Source organism: Bubalus kerabau, chromosome 3, assembly GCF_029407905.1.
Source record: "Bubalus kerabau isolate K-KA32 ecotype Philippines breed swamp buffalo chromosome 3, PCC_UOA_SB_1v2, whole genome shotgun sequence".
NCBI classification, from domain to species: domain Eukaryota; kingdom Metazoa; phylum Chordata; class Mammalia; order Artiodactyla; family Bovidae; genus Bubalus; species Bubalus kerabau.
In genome coordinates this window covers 91,140,380-91,158,088 of record NC_073626.1, presented here as the reverse complement: position 1 = coordinate 91,158,088, position 17,709 = coordinate 91,140,380, and the positions used below count along the sequence as shown (strand labels likewise).

At 41.4% G+C, this 17,709-nt stretch overlaps 1 protein-coding gene across 3 annotated transcripts in view; it reads left to right on the top strand.

Annotated features, from left to right (window-relative positions):
* DAPL1 (death associated protein like 1) overlaps positions 1-17,709 on the top strand; it is a 110,418-nt gene that overhangs the window by 73,462 nt on the left and 19,247 nt on the right. Inside the window, exon 1 of one of the 3 annotated variants that reach the window (XM_055572490.1) lies at positions 12,582-12,714. The exons of the other annotated variants lie outside the window; for them this stretch is intronic. Coding sequence (XP_055428465.1) covers positions 12,582-12,714 — 133 coding nt within the window. Of the gene's footprint in view, positions 1-12,581; positions 12,715-17,709 lie in introns of those variants that run through there. 3 annotated transcript variants of the gene reach the window in all.

The window sequence follows — 17,709 nt, the reverse complement described above, 5'->3', positions numbered from 1 at the left end:
CTGAAGTCAGGGAGCCTGATTCCCCCAGCTCCATTTTTCTTTCTCATGATTGCTTTGACTACTCGAGATCTTTTGTGTCTCCATACTCTATTATGTTATTTGAATAATAGAGAAATATCTTTTACCCAAGATGATCATGAAGTAGATATTCACTTCACCTAAACATGTAAGCACTTAGAAACAGATATTGTAGAGTGGCATTGGAAAAAGTTATTTTCCTTTGAGATACCACAGAGGCTAATTGTCCTAGAGAAAATGCAATTTTTAAAGTAGCATAAAACAAAGAAACTAATTGCCATCAAACAAGTACTTCTTGAGGACCTTCAGGTTGGTCATATCTAGGATACAATGAAATTCTCTTTCATCAAACCCATAGAGCATTATGGATGTGGGAGTGGGATGATTGTAGGAGCATCTAACAGACTGATGGAATCAGGGAAGGCTGTGGGTCAACCAGAGCAGGGAGCTGTAGAGAGAAAGGAAAGTGAAAGCTCAGAAGCGAGGAAGACAGGGTGAGCAATAGACATTCAGACACTTTTTAGGAAACTGAAAGCCATTGTGATCACAGCTCAGACCTCAGACATCAAGTCTTTTTGGGAAGACATTTTCCAAGCCCCCTAACCTTTTATTAACATTTTAGAGGCAGAAGCATTTTTAAAAGTGAGATATAAAAAGCAAGATAAGGACATTTTTATTCCAAGTCAAATGAAAAGAAAAAGAAACAGAAAAATGCCTGAAATACTTCGTTCGACACAATGAGCCTTCAAATACCTGAATGTTGAACTAAAAGAACAATTTTCTTCTGAGGCTTTCACTATATTAAACATGAGAGCTCTTTACATCACGTGTTCTTTCCTCCCAAAATGAAGGGGTGCATTTCTCCTTTGGCACTTCATTTTCTATAGAGAGATAAGTTTTGTTTTCACTCTCTAATAGCATTTTTAAAAAGCAGAATGTCAGTAAAACTGACAGACAACCTCAACATCACACAGAGAGAGATAGCCAGACTTTGTGTGTCTCTTGACATGATTCAGGAGGACGTGCATGATAGCCCCCATCAAGTATAATTATCCCCCCCCACCAAATAATAATAAACCTGAATCTAATCAAGTCTCTAGATCTAAACACCAGTTTGCAGGAAATACAGTCTGCAGGAAAACATGGTAAACACAATATGACAAATCCAGCAAAATGTGGAATGTGGCAAGTTCTACAGGACTATAGACCCAACTTCTTCAACATATAAAAACAAGAAAGAAACCAAGGGGAGGGAACCTGTAGATTTAAGAAAAGTTAACAGACATATGTCCACCAAATGCAATATGTGTACTGGTTTGAGCAAACCATCTATAAACAAAAATTTAGGAGAGAATCAGGCAAATTTGAATATTGACTAAAGATCTGATGAAATTAAAGAATGCCTATTGATTTTGTTTAGGAGTCTAATTGTACTATTTTAAAATAATAGAAACCATGATGAAATTGTTTAACACCAGGGACTTTGCATCTAAACAGTTCAAGGTGCATGGGAATTTTTGTGTGTGAGGGGGAAGCTGTGGGTGTGAGGGAAGGTTACATTTGAAATAAAATTGGCCACGTGTTGATGATTGCTGAAGCTGGATAACAGGTACATGGTTGTTTGTTGCATTGTTCTCTCTTCTGTATATGATTGAAAATATCAGTAATAAAAAGGTTTTGTTTAATGACTAAAAAATAATTCCTTTAGAGGAGACTTCTGACATATACATCAATAATCTATATGTACTTTCTAATTTACACAAGAAAATTATCAGTGTTGTTTGCTATACTCATGAAAGTGTACAAAAGCTTCTAAAAAGTAATAAGAAAATGACCAAAATACCAACAAACCAATAGAAGAATCAAAGTAATTTATGAATAAATGATTCATAACACATCAATAGAAAATACCACTGTTAAACATTAAAAGATATTCAACTTTACTCATACTAAGAGAAGTGCAGATAAAAATAAAATACTGTATTTCACCTCTCAGCTGACAAATATCAAAAGTTGGCATATTGACAATACCATAGGAGGAAAGAAGAAAGAGAAGTTGCTCATTCGTGTCTGACTCTTTGCAACCCTATTGACTGTAGCTTACCAGGCTCCTCCATCCATAGGATTTTCCAGGCAAGAGTACTGGAGTGGGTTGCCATTTCCTTCTCCAGGGGATCTTCCCAACCCAGGGATCAAACCCAGGTCTCCCGCATTGCAGGCAGATGCCTTACTGTCTGATCCACCAGGGAAGCCAAAGGAAAGGTACTCATATGTTTCTGGTGAGAATTGCCCTCCAAATTTTATGGAGGACAACTTGGCAATATCAGTATTATAAACCCATGTGCCTTTTGATACAGCAGTCTACTTCTAGGAATTTATCTTACAGATAAACTGGCACACACAGGCAGTACTGCATTTGTACAAGATCATTCACTGTAACATTATTTGGAATAATAAATGGCTAGAAACAACTTAAATCTTCATCAGAAAGGTACTAATAAAGTAATTTAACTAATAAAGTAAATTGTGATATATCCAAACAACAGAGAGTTATAAAGTCACTAAACAATAGCAAAAATTTTATGTCTAATTAGAAAACTATGTTCAAGATATACCGTAAGTGAAAAATGTTAGGTATATAATATATACACATATGACCATATGTGTTATAAAAAGAAATACACACACACACACACACACACACACACTTCTATAATTTCTTAGGAAAACTGATAACCTTGGTTGCTCCCAGAGACCTGGAAGATGAAGAAAGGTGGGCAAGGATTGGGGAACAAGTGCATATAGATTCACTATATATGCTTTTGTATCTTTTGAGTTTTGAATTATAGGAATATGTTATTTATTCAATAAGTAAAAATGTAAAACTCTTTGGAGATGTTAAGTTAGATGACTAATTTGTAGGAGACCTAAGACAGGTCTTTGTCAATAAAGAGATATATAATAAATACTTTGCAAGGGCTCAGAAATCACGTGAAGTAATCCCCAGGCTCAGAAATTCATTCCCTACTCCATGTGGCACCAAGAGAAGGCTGCCATAGACAAGTATGTCTTAGCCCTTTAAGCCAACGGACCAAGTGAACACTTTCTCCATAGAATCACCCCCACATGCCAACATCTTGCCTAGAGTACATTTCATGGGGAAACAACAGAGAAAATATTGAATGAAAATAAAAGAGAAAACAAAGATCCAGGCTAAAGATGAAAATTACAGCAAAGTCTATGAATTTCCAGCTCTGGTTTTCCCTCTAACAGGAAAGGCACGAGCACCTTGGGCAGGAGAGGAAAGCCACGGGCAGAGCAGATAGTCAAACACTGGCCCACAAAAATCTGGTGCCCGGCAACCCTGCAAGGCATCTCTTTCCCATGGCTAGTCTGGCCATGGTTAGAACTTTGTTCAGAATCTTTGGTACCTGGGACTTTCTAACACATCGACATATAACCTGGTATTAGCGTCTGCCGCTCAGAGAGTAATGTTGCTCTTGGACTGTTTTCTTATCTGTGTGCAATACAGATTCCCAGTAGAACTTTTCAGGTGCTTGATGGTTGTGTCAAGCACCTGGACAATAATACAGATTAGGCCAACAATGGCTCAATAGCAGCTTCCAATCATTTCTCTGCCATTTTATAATATTTTACAACTAGTTTGCCTCTCTTTAGGTCATACCTGAATGGTCTAGTGGTTTTCCCTAATTTCTTCAATTTAAGTCTGAATTTGGCAATAAGGAGTTCATGATCTGAGCCACAGTCAGCTCCTGGTCTTGTTTTTGTGGACTGTATAGAGCTTCTCCATCTTCTAAATCAAATCCCTTATGATTATACAGTGGAAGTGAGAAATAGATTTAAGGGACTAGATCTGATAGATAGAGTGCCTGATGAACTATGGACTGAGGTTCCTGACATTGTACAGGAGACAGGGATCAAGACCATCCCAATGGAAAAGAAATGCAAAAAAGCAAAATGGCTGTCTGGGGAGGCCTTACAAATAGCTGTGAAAAGAAGAGAAGCAAAAAACAAAGGAGAAAAGGAAAGATATAAACATCTGAATACAGAGTTCCAAAGTATAGCAAGAAGAGATAAGAAAGCCTTCCTCAGTGATCAATGCCAAGAAATAGAGGAAAACAACAGAATGGGAAAGACGAGAGATCTCTTCAAGAAAATTAGAGATACCAAGGGAACATTTCATGCAAAGATGGGCTTGATAAAGGACAGAAATGGTATGGACCTAACAGAAGCAGAAGATATTAAGAAGAGGTGGCAAGAATACACAGACAACTGTAGAAAAAAGATCTTCATGATCCAGATAATCACAATGGTGTGATCACTCACCTAGAGCCAGACAACCTGGAATGTGAAGTCAAGTGGGACTTAGAAAGCATCACTACGAACAAAGCTAGTGGAGGTGATGGCATTCCAGTTGAGCTATTTCAAATCCTGAAAGATGATGCTGTGAAAGTGCTGCACTCAATATGCCAGCAAATTTGGAAAACTCAGCAGTGGCCACAGGACTGGAAAAGGTCAGTTTTCATTCCAATCCCAAAGAAAGGCAATGCCAAAGAATGCTCAGACTACCGCACAATTGCACTCATCTCACACGCTAGTAAAGTCATGCTCAAAATTCTCCAAGCCAGGCTTCAGCAATACGTGAACCATGAACTTCCAGATGTTCAAGCTGGTTTTAGAACCAAATTGCCAACATCCTCTGGATCATCGAAAAAGCAAGAGAGTTCCAGAAAAACATCTATTTCTGCTTTATTGACTATGCCAAAGCCTTTGACTGTGTGGATCACAAGAAACTGTGGACAATTCTTTAAGAGATGGGAATACCAGACCACCTGACCTGCCTCTTGAGAAACCTATATGCAGGTCAGGAAGCAACAATTAGAAATGCACATGGAACAACAGACTGGTTCCAAATAGGAAAAGGAGTACGTCAAGGCTGTATATTGTCACCCTGCTTATTTAACTTACATGCAGAGTACATCATGAGAAACGCTGGGCTGGAAGAAGCACAAGCTGGAATCAAGATTGCTGGGAGAAATATCAATAACCTCAGATATGCAGATGACACCATCCTTGTGGCAGAAAGTGAAGAGGAACTCAAAAGCCTCTTGATGAAAGTGAAAGAGGAGAGTGAAAAAGTTGGCTTAAAACTAAACATTCAGAAAATGAAGATCATGGCATCTGGTCCCATCACTTCATGGCAAATAGATGGGGAAGCAGTGGAAACAGTGGCTGACTTTATTTTGGGGGGCTCCAAAATCACTGCAGATGGTGACTGCAGCCATGAAATTAAAAGATGCTTACTCCTTGGAAGGAAAGTTATGACCAACCTAGATAGCATATTCAAAAGCAGAGACATTACTTTGCCAACAAAGTGCTGTCTAGTCAAGGCTATGGTTTTTCCTGTGGTCATGTATGTGAGAGTTGGACTGTGAAGAAAGCTGAGTGCTGAAGAATTGATGCTTTTGAACTGTGGTGTTGGAGAAGACTCTTGAGAGTCCCTTGGACTGCAAGGAGATCCAACCAGTCCATTCTGAAGGAGATCAGCCCTGGGATTTCTTTGGAAGGACTGATGCTAAAGCTGAAACTCCAGTACTTTGGCCACCTCATGTGTAGAGTTGACTCATTGGAAAAGACTCTGATGCTGGGAGGGATTGGTGGCAGGAGGAGAAGGGGACAACAGAGGATGAGATGGCTGGATGGCATCACTGACTTGATGGACGTGAGTCTCAGTGAACTCTGGGAGTTGGTGATGGACAGGGAGGCCTGGTGTGCTGCAATTTATGGGGTCGCAAAGAGTCAGACACGACTGAGCGACTGAACTGAACTGAACTGAACTTGCCTCTCTTTATCTCTTTATGGCCGTTTTCCATCCATAAAATGGGCTGACTACATTTTACCTTTTCAGCATTGGGGACGTTTGGGTGTTGCAGAAATTGGTGTTTTCACTTATCTTCTCAAGTGTGCTTCTGTAAATAAGTGGCGATTATTATCTCCTAATGAAGACTATCCACCCCTTTGTCCTAACACCCAAGGCCCAAGGCAAGAGTATGCTCTTCACTGTTTACCTTATTAGGGCTTTCCAGGTGGTGTTTGTGGTAAAGAACACACCTGCCAGTACAGGAGACAAAAGAGATGCAGGTTCAGTCCCTGGTCAGGAATAGCCCCTTGAGAAAGACATGGCAACCCATTCTAGTATTCTTACCTGGAGAATCCCGTGGATGGAGGAGCCTGGCAGGCTACAGTCCATAGGGCCACAAGTCGACTTGCTTCAGGACTATGCCTCTATGCCATCCTGCACACAGAACAAGCCTTGTTTTGTTGCTGGGGAAATCCCCCATTTGCACAGGCGTATGTATGTGTGACAATTCAGAAACAACCTCCCTACATTCGTGTCTGAATTATTCACAGATTCTTTGTTTGGGGACCAGCAAGCGGACAGAGAAAATAGCACAAGTGTGCTGCTAAAGAACACTAGAAATTAAAAATGTGCCTGGAGGAGAGGAAACATCCAGCGTTTTGGAGAGATGGCGGCAGTTGGGGGGTGGGGGAAAGAGGGGCAGGGGCGAAGGAGTGCTACTTCTGCAAAACAGACAAAGGAAGCTGGTGAACCCAGGAGGCAGGCAGGCGCTGGAAGCTCAGAGACATCTTTCAAAACAAGACACAGGGTCCCTTGCAGGGGGCCTTCCCACTAAGCCACCTTCTCATGTGAAAGTCACCACCTTCCTGGTTAGCTTTCTTGAAGATCGTTCCTGACATAGATTTCTCATACTTTCAGAACTGGGGATTAGATGCAGTGTATAACTAATATAATGCAAAGAAGTAGATGAAAACAATAGAATGAGAAAGACTAGAGATCTCTTGAAGAAAACTGGAGATATTAAGGGAACATTTCATGCAAGGATGGGCACAATAAAGGACAGAAACAGTAAGGACCTAACAGAAGCAGAAGAGACTAAAAAGAGGTGACAAGAACACAGAAGAACTATATAAAAAAGGTCTCAATGACTGAGATAACCACAATAGTATGGTCACTCACCTAGAGCCAGACATCCTGGAGTGTGAAGTCAAGTGAGCCTTAGGAAGCATCACTATGAACAAGGCTGGTGGAGGTGATAGAATTCCAGCTGAGCTATTAAAATCCTAAAAGATGGTGGTATTAAAGTGCTGCACTCAGTAAGTCAGTAAATTTAGAAAACTCAGCAGAGGCCATAGGATTGGAAAAGATCAGTTTTCATTCCAATCCCAAAGAAGGGCAGTGCCAAAGAATGTTCAAACTACCAGACAATTGTATTCTTTTCGAATGCTAGTAAGGCTGTGCTCAAAATCCTTCAAGCTAGGCTTCAGCAGTAGGTGAACTGAAAACTTCCAGGTGTACAAGCTGGTTTTAGAAAAGGCAACGAACCAGAGATCAAATTGCCAACATTCATTGAATCATAACAAAAGCAAGAGAATTCCAGAAAAACATCTGCTTCATTGACTGTACTAAAGCCTTTGACTGTGTGGATCACAGCAAACTGAAAAATTCAAGAGATGGGAGTATCAGATTATTTTACCTGTCTCCTGAGAAACCTGTATGCGGGTCAGGAAGCAACAGTTATAACCTTACATGGAACAACTGACTGGTTCAAAATTGGGAAAGGAGTACAACAAGGCTGTATATTGTCACTTTGTTTATTTAACTTAAATGCAGAGTACATCATGCAAAATGCCAGGCTGGATGAAGCCCAAGCTGGAATCAAGTTTGCCAGGAGAAATATCAACAACCTCAGATATGCATATGATATCACTCTAATGGCAGAAAGTGAAGAGGAACTAAAGAGCTTCTTGATGATGGTGAGAGGAAAGTGAAAAATCTGACTTGAAGCTCAACATTCAAACAACTAAGATCATGGCATCTGGTCCCATCACTTCATGGCAAATAGATAAGGAAAAAGTGAAATCAGGGGCAGATTTTATTTTGGGGGGCTCCAAAATCACTCCAAAACTACAGCCATGAAATCAAAAGACTCTTGTTCCCGGGAAGGAAATCTATAACAAACCTAGACAGTGTATTAAAAATCAAAGACAAATGTCCATATAGTCAAACCTATGGTTTTTCCTCACACATACATATGTGAGGGTTGGACCATAAGAAGGTTGAGTGCCGAAGGACTGATGCTTTTGAACTGTAGTGTTGGAGAAGACTCTTGAGAGTCCCTTGGACTGCAAGGAGATCCAACTAGTCCATCCTGAAGAAAATCAACCCTGAATATTCATTGCAAGGACTGATGCTGAAGCTGAAGCTCCAATACTTTGGCCACCTGATGAGAAGAGCCGACTCATTGGAAAAAAGCCTGATGCTGGGAAAGATTGAAGGCAAAAAGAGAAGAGGGTGACAGAGGATACGATGGTTAGATAACATCACCAACTCAATGGACACGGATTTGAGCAAACTCCAGGAACTAGTGAAGGACAGGGAAGACTGGCGTGGTGCAGTCCCTGGGGTCACAGAGAGTCAGACATGACTTAGCGACTGAGCAACAACAAATAACTTACATTAAAAGGAAAAAGTAAAATACAAGCATGAGATACAGACTACAAAGCTGCACGTGCATGAGGAGGTAAAATCATGGCTCCCCACACGCAGATTAAAAGAAGAAAGTACTACGATGAAAGTGTTGTATAAATTTAAAATATTATTCATGCCTTTAATATTATATTGTCCTTTCATTTAAAAAGACAAAAAGCTCCCTGGCAACCTCAGTGTCCAGAGAAGCCGTTTTACTAGGCTTTTAGCATTACAAAGCATGATCCCAAATACTTTGGTCCTAGCATGAACTGCTCTCTCCCTGCAGTTAACTAGACTAATGCCTCTCTTAAAATGAGGTTTACAAGCCTATTTAAAGGGTAATAACATACTGCTTTTCTGGGGTGAGACTTTCATCCTGATGAAGGCTCTACTATATCTCCAAAGTAAATGATCAGGCTCGGCTCACCTCACTGGGTGCAAAACGAGTCTGGGCTTTTAGTCACTAATATAAGACAGGGCGGGGGAGCCCCTACCCGCTGAGGGGCTGCCCCGTGTGGTTCACATGCGCCCCAAGTGTCAGAATTGTGTGGAAGCAGATGGTGGCAGAGTGGGGAGGAATGTGCTAGAAGCGGCCACAAAGGAGGAAAACTGTGGTGGCCTCATCTTTCCTTCTCCCCTTCCTCTACTGACGTTTCTGCAGTACAACAGGTTGTTTGTCTCATAAGAAATCATGCTGCTATCTTATATATCCTCATTTATCGTCCTGGTATTAACTTACAGATGTTTTCCATGTTAGAAAGAACCAAAAAAGTTGAGCCTTTTATCTATTATTCTATGATGCTTGTGCTCAGTGTGTAGGGTTGGGGGCAGAATAAAGGATACTCTGTGGATTCTAACCAATTCTTCCTGTTTCCTTGCTTATTTGCTTGTCACAATCACCTCCTGAACACCATCACTCCTGTCACCTCGGATTCGAGTTTTCCTACTTGAGTTTCAAGAGCAGTAACTCTAAGAGTTTTCATCCAGGGCCATTAGAACAAAGAAACCTGAAAAGAGCCCTGAGTTGCCTACTAACTCTCCCTATGGAGGTTCACGACATACATCCACCGTGGAAAGCTCTGCATGTAAATGAGGTGAAAAGGAAAGTTATTTAATATGACTTCATGGTTACATACAGCAGCACGTGCTCAGAAGATGTCTTCTCCTCTTGAGCATGCATTATGTTTTAGTCCTATTATTAATAGTTGGTCTGTCCTTTGCACAGACTCCTAAGGGGATGGTTGCCCTTTGATGTTCTCCTCATCTTCTGCAACCTGTAGATGCAGAGAGTACTCCATGAGATCTGGGCAAGAATCACATGTCTAACTTTTATGCTACCACCCTGTGCCATTCAGAACAGTAGCCACAAGCCACTTGTAGCTATTTACATTGGACTGGATGAAAAGTTCGTTTGTTGGCACAGAAAAAAAGATGGTGCAGAAAAACCCAAATAAACTTTTCTGGCCAACCAAATATTTAAATTATTTAATTGTAATTAAAATTAAAAATTCAGTTCCTCAGGGGCACCAGCTGCATTTCGAGTGCCCGCATCACATATGGTTGTGGCTACCATTTCGGTCACAGCAGAAGCAGAAATTTCTGTCTGACCTTGTTGCCGCTGTCACTCATATAAGGAATCCTCTTAGCCTTCTTCTCATATCATCTTCTACATCCCCCATGAGCCTGTGAATTTCTCTGAAAGCACGGATGGGGTTGTGTGACCTCTGATACCCAGCCCCTAGTCCAGGGCACTTTAGGGAAGGTCACTCACAAAATATTTGCCAATAATATGGACGATCCCTTCTCTTTGCTCCTACAGCATGTGACTGCTTGGGTCAATGCTTTAGCACACTCCCCTCCCCCAAACCCCACCAATTTTTATAATTGGTTTTCATTAATTTTAAAACCAACACACACACACAAAAAAACTGAGAAAAGATAATAAAACTCAACAGGCAATACTCTCACCTGTAGACAACCACTCAAAATTCTGTAACATTTTCATCCATTTAACAAATAGATATTTTTATGTACTGAGGTATAATTTACATGTAGTATAATTCACCATTTTCATCTAACATGTGTATGATGTATGTAATTACCACTATAATCAAGATATAGAACATTTCTATCAGCCTCCAGAAGTCCCATCTCCTGCTTCTTCATGATCAAACTTCTCTTCTCGCCTCCTCCTCTGGCAATCACTGGTCTGATCTCTGTTCTGTAATTTTGACTTTTCAGGAAGGTCATATAACTAGCCTTGTCTAAGTGGCTTTTTCTGTCTCACTTCTTCCACTTAGCACAATGCTTTTTAGATTCACCCATGTTGTTGCAAATATCTTTTCCTTTCTTTTGTTGCTGAGTAATATTTTATTCTATGGCTATGCCACTGTTTATCCCTCCTACACTTGGTGGACTTTGTGGTTGTTTCTGACTTTGGGCAATTATAGAATAGAGCCGTTATAAAAATTTACACACATGTTTTTATGGGTACATATGTTTTCATTTCTCTTAGGAAAATTTCAAGGAATTAGATTGTTAGTTATGTAATAAGTATATGTTTAATTTTATAAGAAACACCAGACTTCCAAAGTGGCCTTGCCAGTTTGTATTCCCACCAGCCAGGTATGAGATCTTCACTACCATACTATATTTTCAATTTTTCTTAGATGAATCATTCTAATACATATGTGATGTAGCTCATTGTGGTTTTAATTTGTATTTCCTTAATAATTAATGATGTGGAGCATCTTTATATGTTGTCAGTATCTCTATTTGCAGAGTTTCTGTTTGAATCTTTTCCCCATTTTTAAATGGGTTTTTTTTGTACTTCTTTTATCGAGGCATGCTGCGATTCATGGGGTCGCAAAGAGTCGGACACGACTGAGCGACTGAACTGAACTGAAGAGTTCTTTATATAGTCTAGATGCCAGTATTGACAGAAATGTATTCTACCAATATTTTCTCCCAGTTTGGGGCTGGTCTTCACTTCCTTAACAATATCTTATAAAGAGAGGACATTTTTAATTGTGTGGAAGAACAAAGAGACATTTCTAACTATCTGCAATATGCTGAGCTTTGATTGGCACTGGAAATATAATAATACCTCAGCTTACATTTGTACTTTTTTCTTTTTAGCAAAATAGGCACTGTTGGTTTACAGCCTCCTTTTTCACTGTCATATCATGACTATTTTCCACATCATTAAATATTATTCAAAAACAGGATTTGTAATGTATACATAGTACTCTCATGGATATTTCTTAATTTATTTAACTATCCCTCTCTATTTTGGGGGTACTTGGGCTTCCCTGGTAGCTCAGTTGGTAAATAATCCACCTGCAATGCAGGCGACCCCAGTTCTATTCCTTGGTTGGGACAATCCGCTGGAGAAGGGATAGGCTACCCACTCCAGGATTCTGGCCTGGAGAATTCCATGGACAGGAGCCTGGCAGGCTACAGTCCATGAGGCTGCAAAGAGTCGAACACGACTCTGTGACTTTCACTTTCAAAAAATAAGAAAGAAATATATGATTACCACCCTTTGCAGAAATCTCTGTGAATATCCTCAATTATTTTCTTAGTATAAATGCTTACAGTTGCAAAGACTGAGACAAAGACATAACACTTTGTTTCGTAATTGCCTCTGAAGAAAGACAGCTGATGTCTTGAAGATCTCATCTTGCCCTCTTTGTCATGCCAGTACACAACAGAGAGCCTGTCACATTGTAAGTGCATCGCACATACTTGGTGGATAAATATATAGTTGGAGAGAAAAAGAATTCCCCTGAGCTTGATCCTCTCCACTTCCTCCTGTGAAAGAAAGTAAGAGTGCCCTTCACCTCTCAGATGAAGGGAATAAGAAGAAAGCATTCTTCTAAGAGAGAACTGGTCAAAAAGATGTAGGTTCCCAGAAAAGCTAGGTGCTAAGCCCTGTTGCTGCTCAGCAAAGCCCTTAAGGGGCCCCACCCCCAGCCCATATAAAGCCAGGATGCAGTGGGGCGGCTGCAGCAGCTGGCACTCAGCCTCCAGAGCACCGGCACTGCCACTGGCCTTGGCACACACTATGGCAAATGAAGTGCAAGTCCAGCTCTCCCCACTGAAAGGGGGGCATCCTCCTGCAGGTAGGCTGCCCACCCGCCCTCTGCCCTGCAGATAGCAAGGCCCCACTGCTGCCGCCCCTGCCCCGCTTCCATCAGTGCCTTCAACAGAGATACCCCGACAGAGCCAAGGCTCTGTCTCCCGTGTTAGTTTAACTTCCTGCAAACTGATTTCCTCTTCTGTCTTTGATCCTTTTAGGCTTATGTATAAAAACCACCTGGGGACTTAACAGGCCCCGGTTTGGTTGAATTAAAGCCTAATGTTCTATGAGAGCACAAGGGATTGGGCACTGGTGGAAAGGAACAGGTGGAGAGCTTGGACCTTCCCTCTCTGGCTGTAGGTTTGTAACGACCAGTCCACACTCAAGAGGTGATTTCCTACTCATGGAAACCTTCCTCTCTAGAGGTTCCAGCTTCTAGACTCAGTCTCCCCAAGACGCCTACACATTATTTGACTTGGTGCCCAGGCAAACCAGCTTCTGCACAGAAGACAGGAATGCAGTTTCTCTCGCCCTCCTCAGGCGTGGGGTTGGCAGTGTTATCAGTAATCTCTTTAGTCTGTCACCAAGCTGAGGAGCACTTTTTTTTTTTAATTTAATTTTATTTTTTAACTTTACAATATTGTATTGGTTTTGCCATATATCAAAATGAACGAGGAGAACTTTTAAAAAAGGATACGGGCCTGGCAGGGGCTGACTGGAAAAGGTAGCTGTCGAAGTATTTTACAAAGGATCCACAGTTCTATTTTTTTATTTTTTTTTAAGTATGTTATTTATATCAATTCTCTGGAATATGGAAATTATTTTTATTGTACTTAACCATATGTTCATATAGATTGGCTGAGGCACTCAGGCCTATTTTTAGCCAGTTCGATGTTCTTTCTACTGTCTTTCTCATTTTTTTCCTTGAGAATGATCTCACGAGTTCAACTGCTTTGTTCTTGCCTTTCTCCAAATAACAAAATTTATTTGTTGGTATCATTCTTTGGCTCTTCTAAGCCAAGGTTGTTTCAGTCATCTCTGCTGCAGAGGACAATGGCAGGTATAACCTTCACAAAGCATCAAAAGCTGACACAAGGCTCAGTGGCTTTCTGGTGGGCAGCCCAGCCAAAAAAGAGTCAGAATTTTTACACTAATTCTGAGTTTACACGTCTTGGCACCCTGTCATGGTCTCTTGTGGCAGATTCGTGACTTTTTATATTTGTCATTGGATTTAAGAATAATTAACATTATCTGCATTTAAAGTTAATGATGCTAACTAATGATCAAGAACTATTGATGTCAATTATTAGAAGCTTTTGATAGTGAAAGTGAAATCACTCAGTTGTGTGTGACTCTTTGCAACTATAGCCTACCAGGCTCCTCCGTCCATGGGATTTTCCAGGCAAGAATACTGGAGTGGGTTGCCATTTCCTTCTCCAGGAGATCTTCCTGGCCCAGGGATTGAACCCAGGTCTCCCTCATTGTAGACAGACGCTTTACCGTCTGAGCCACAGGAAGTGCTGCCTGGAAGGACTAATTTAGAAGTTTCTACCTAAGGACAAAAGAAGACATCATTCTCTTCCTGCAACTTCCATCCCAATCCTTCATAAAACAGTTCAGCTAATGCCTGATTTGCTAAATGACATTTATACACAAAGAACACAGAGATAAACTCAAGCAAATAAAAATGTGAATGAAACCACCAGGAACTTTTTGTCCCCACTGCTAATGATTGCTAATTACTCTGTGTACATAGCACACCATGACGCCATCAAGCATGTCACAATGCCTCTGGCATGACAATTAATTATTATGAACCGTGACACTTCAGATAAGAGGTTTGGGATAATTAGAATGGAGATGAAGGCAGACTTTTGCCTCCCCGCTGAGAACAAGGGAACAAGAAAGCCTCATCCTTCAGCTTGTCTATTACGTAGTTTAACTCTGAACCAGATTGCTACCACACAAAATTTTATTTATAGAACAAAAATAATTCATTGCCAGAATTCCATTAAATTTCACCTGAGTTTTATAAGCAATAGATTGGCCCCAGAAAGTAGGATGCAGACATGATAAGGTGGAAAGGTCTGACATGGCCTTTGGAACTAGTCAGTCCTAGATTTAAACCCTGCCTCCTTTCCACATGGCTGAGCCTCAGTTTTCTTATCTCTAAAACAGGAGGGGGTGTGCATGCATGTTCAGTCATGTCTGACTCTTTGTGGCCCCATGGACTGTAGCCCACCAGATTCCTCTGTCCATGGAAGCGGTAATAAATAACATTGATATTGTAAGGTTGTTATGACTGTTAAGAGAGATAACCTGTGTAAGGTACCCAGACATGAATGTTAATCCCTGTAAAGTACAGGCCTGGGAAAACACATAGCTGTCACAAGAAATGATTTTCTTCCATGGCAAGACCTCCTGATGTTTGAGGGAGGCATTAGAAACTACTGCAATCATCAGAACAGAAGGAAATTGCAATGGGAAAGAACCATGTGCCTGCCCCATCACAGTTAAAAATGAAACCACTCAAAAGTCAGCCAGCTGTAACTCTTTCCCACCTACGCGGCAAGTGTGTAGTGGTTTTTTCTTTCATGTATGTTATATAATATATGGCACCTCTGTGAGCCCTGCTTATTTATGTTGTGAAACAAGACTACATTAAACATGAGGTGGCCTGGGCTCTAGGAAGCTTTGCTGGGAGCCGGCATATTGCATATTGAGTGAGGATCTGGAATAGCTCAACTGGAATTCTATCACTGCTGAGAGCCAGCGTGAGGCACTCCACCCATGACAAAGGTCATGAGGAAGGAGGCTCGGCATACGCAAAGGCGGGATCGAGCCTCAGGAGTCCCCCTGGAAATTCTCGAACATCTACCCCCAAAACCAGAGTCTGCCTACTTTCTGCTTTGTGCTTTCACCTACACCTCTGACTTTACGGGGGGCTGTCTCCCACTACCTCTCTCTGGAAAAAGAGTTAGCTCACAGCTCCAGTTAATAATTCCTGGATGTGACAGTGTTTCAACCTACAAACTCCTTTGGAAATCCTCTAGCCTGCCTGAATGGGTTTTTCCGGCCACATGTGATTGTTCAGAGCCTCCCAACTGTGAGAGGCAGGAGATGTTCTAAACTGCCTAAACACAGATTCCTTTGAGTAGTTAAAAGATTGATTAGAAAATGTATTGGTGAAGGGTTTTTCACTTGTTGGGCCAATGTTTGCTGCTAAGTCTCCATACTCCTTACCTACTGTGTCCTTGGCAGTGTATTGATTGATATAATGGGTGTATAGAAATGTAAAATGCAGCTTTGTTCAATGCTTTTTGGAAGGCTGGCGCCTGACTTTGGAATAATCACCTTTAGAGAAAGATAAGTTTCTTAAAATGTTAACAGGCCTCCGGGCCAGAAGATGATGTCTATCACCTGAACTTTTGCATATGATAAGTTTACAGGAAAAAAGCCTGGCTTGCTGCATGACTCTACCCCTTCCCCCATTATCCTCTATGCATACTTAAGGTATAAAAACTACTTTGGAAAATAAAGTGCGGGCCTTGTTCACTGAAACTTGGTCTCCCCATGTCACTCTCTCTCCCAAATTCCAGCTGAGCGTCCATCTGGAGCGCGGATGTCCTCTGCGACCATTTATTTGCCTGGGCTTCTAAGACCCACTCGAGAAGGTGTCTAAGGTGGGGCACCTTCCGCTATTCGAGAGGGCGCCTGCGGCCTCCGTGGTCAGAGCTAACCTGGTGTCACGGGTTATATTGATTTTCCGTGTAAACCAAGCCACTCAGCTTCTTTTCTCCACTGAATTTCCTCACTGAGCTATCCTTATTCTATTACTCTTTGTATCCTTAATTAAAGTGTAATTAAGCAGTTATTCCCTGACCCTCGCCTAGCCGTCTCTCCTTCGAATACCCTGGATCAGCCGGGGCTGGTCCCCGGCAAAGCTTAGCTTTTGGTTTTCTGCTGTTTTGATTTGCTTCACTCTCAGTTTTATAAGACCTCCATTACATGAACAGCCAAAACTGTGCGAGTAGAAAGTAATCTAAGGAAGCTAAGGGCATACATATTGAATGAGAAAGAGCAGCATTCATGAGTTTTCTGTATCCCTCACACTTTTTTATTCGGCATAAGACAAACGAATCAGAGCCATCAAAGGGGCCACTGCTGAACCCCCAGAGAAAATCGTTTACTGACTCATTCAAGAGAGAGGGAAGTTTAGGGAATGTATCCCCTGCATGAGTGAGTGTTTAGTCACTAAGTCATGTCTGACTCTTATAACTCCATGGACTGTAGCCCACCAGGCTCCTCTATCCATGGGATTCTCCAGGCACCTCTGTACAGGGGATTTCCCAGGCAAGAATATTGGAATAGTTTGCCATTTCCTCCTCCAGGAAATCTTCCCAACCCAGGGATTGAACCCCAGTCTCCTGCATTGCAGACAGATTCTTTACCATCTGAGCTACCAGGGAAGCTCCGTGTATCCCCTAGGGTTAAATTAATGCAGAAAAGGGGGAAGAAATCATAGTTGCAGAAGGGCCAGTATGATTTTTTTTTAAAGCAAACACTAGAGGTTTAATTCTATCAACTCCATTCTGTTCATGTCAACTTCTGGGAGTTGATTTGTGAGGTTTGACAGAGAGGTTTGCGAGACCACTACCCCACACGCACAGCACAGGGGTTTGATGACAAGAACAGCTGCTTTTCACTTAACCCTGTGTGCTGGCACTCCACGGAGCCTTCTAGACACAAAATCAACCCTGCAGACCAATGATGTTCCCACATCCCTGTTTCACAGAGGAGCAAACTGAAAGTTAGCAAGGTCAAGGAATATGCTCAGCACCACACAGCTGGAGAGCAGGGGTGCAGAGATGGACAGTCAAGTGGACCCATGCCAAGCCCTTTCTCCTTGATTCACAAGCTATTCCTGATGCGGGTCTTTTGATGGATAGTTTAGAATTTACCAAAAACTCAACTGTGAAAGCAAAGAAAGTGTTTTGCAAACATCTGACTTTTAAATTAAAATGTTCAAATGAAAGTT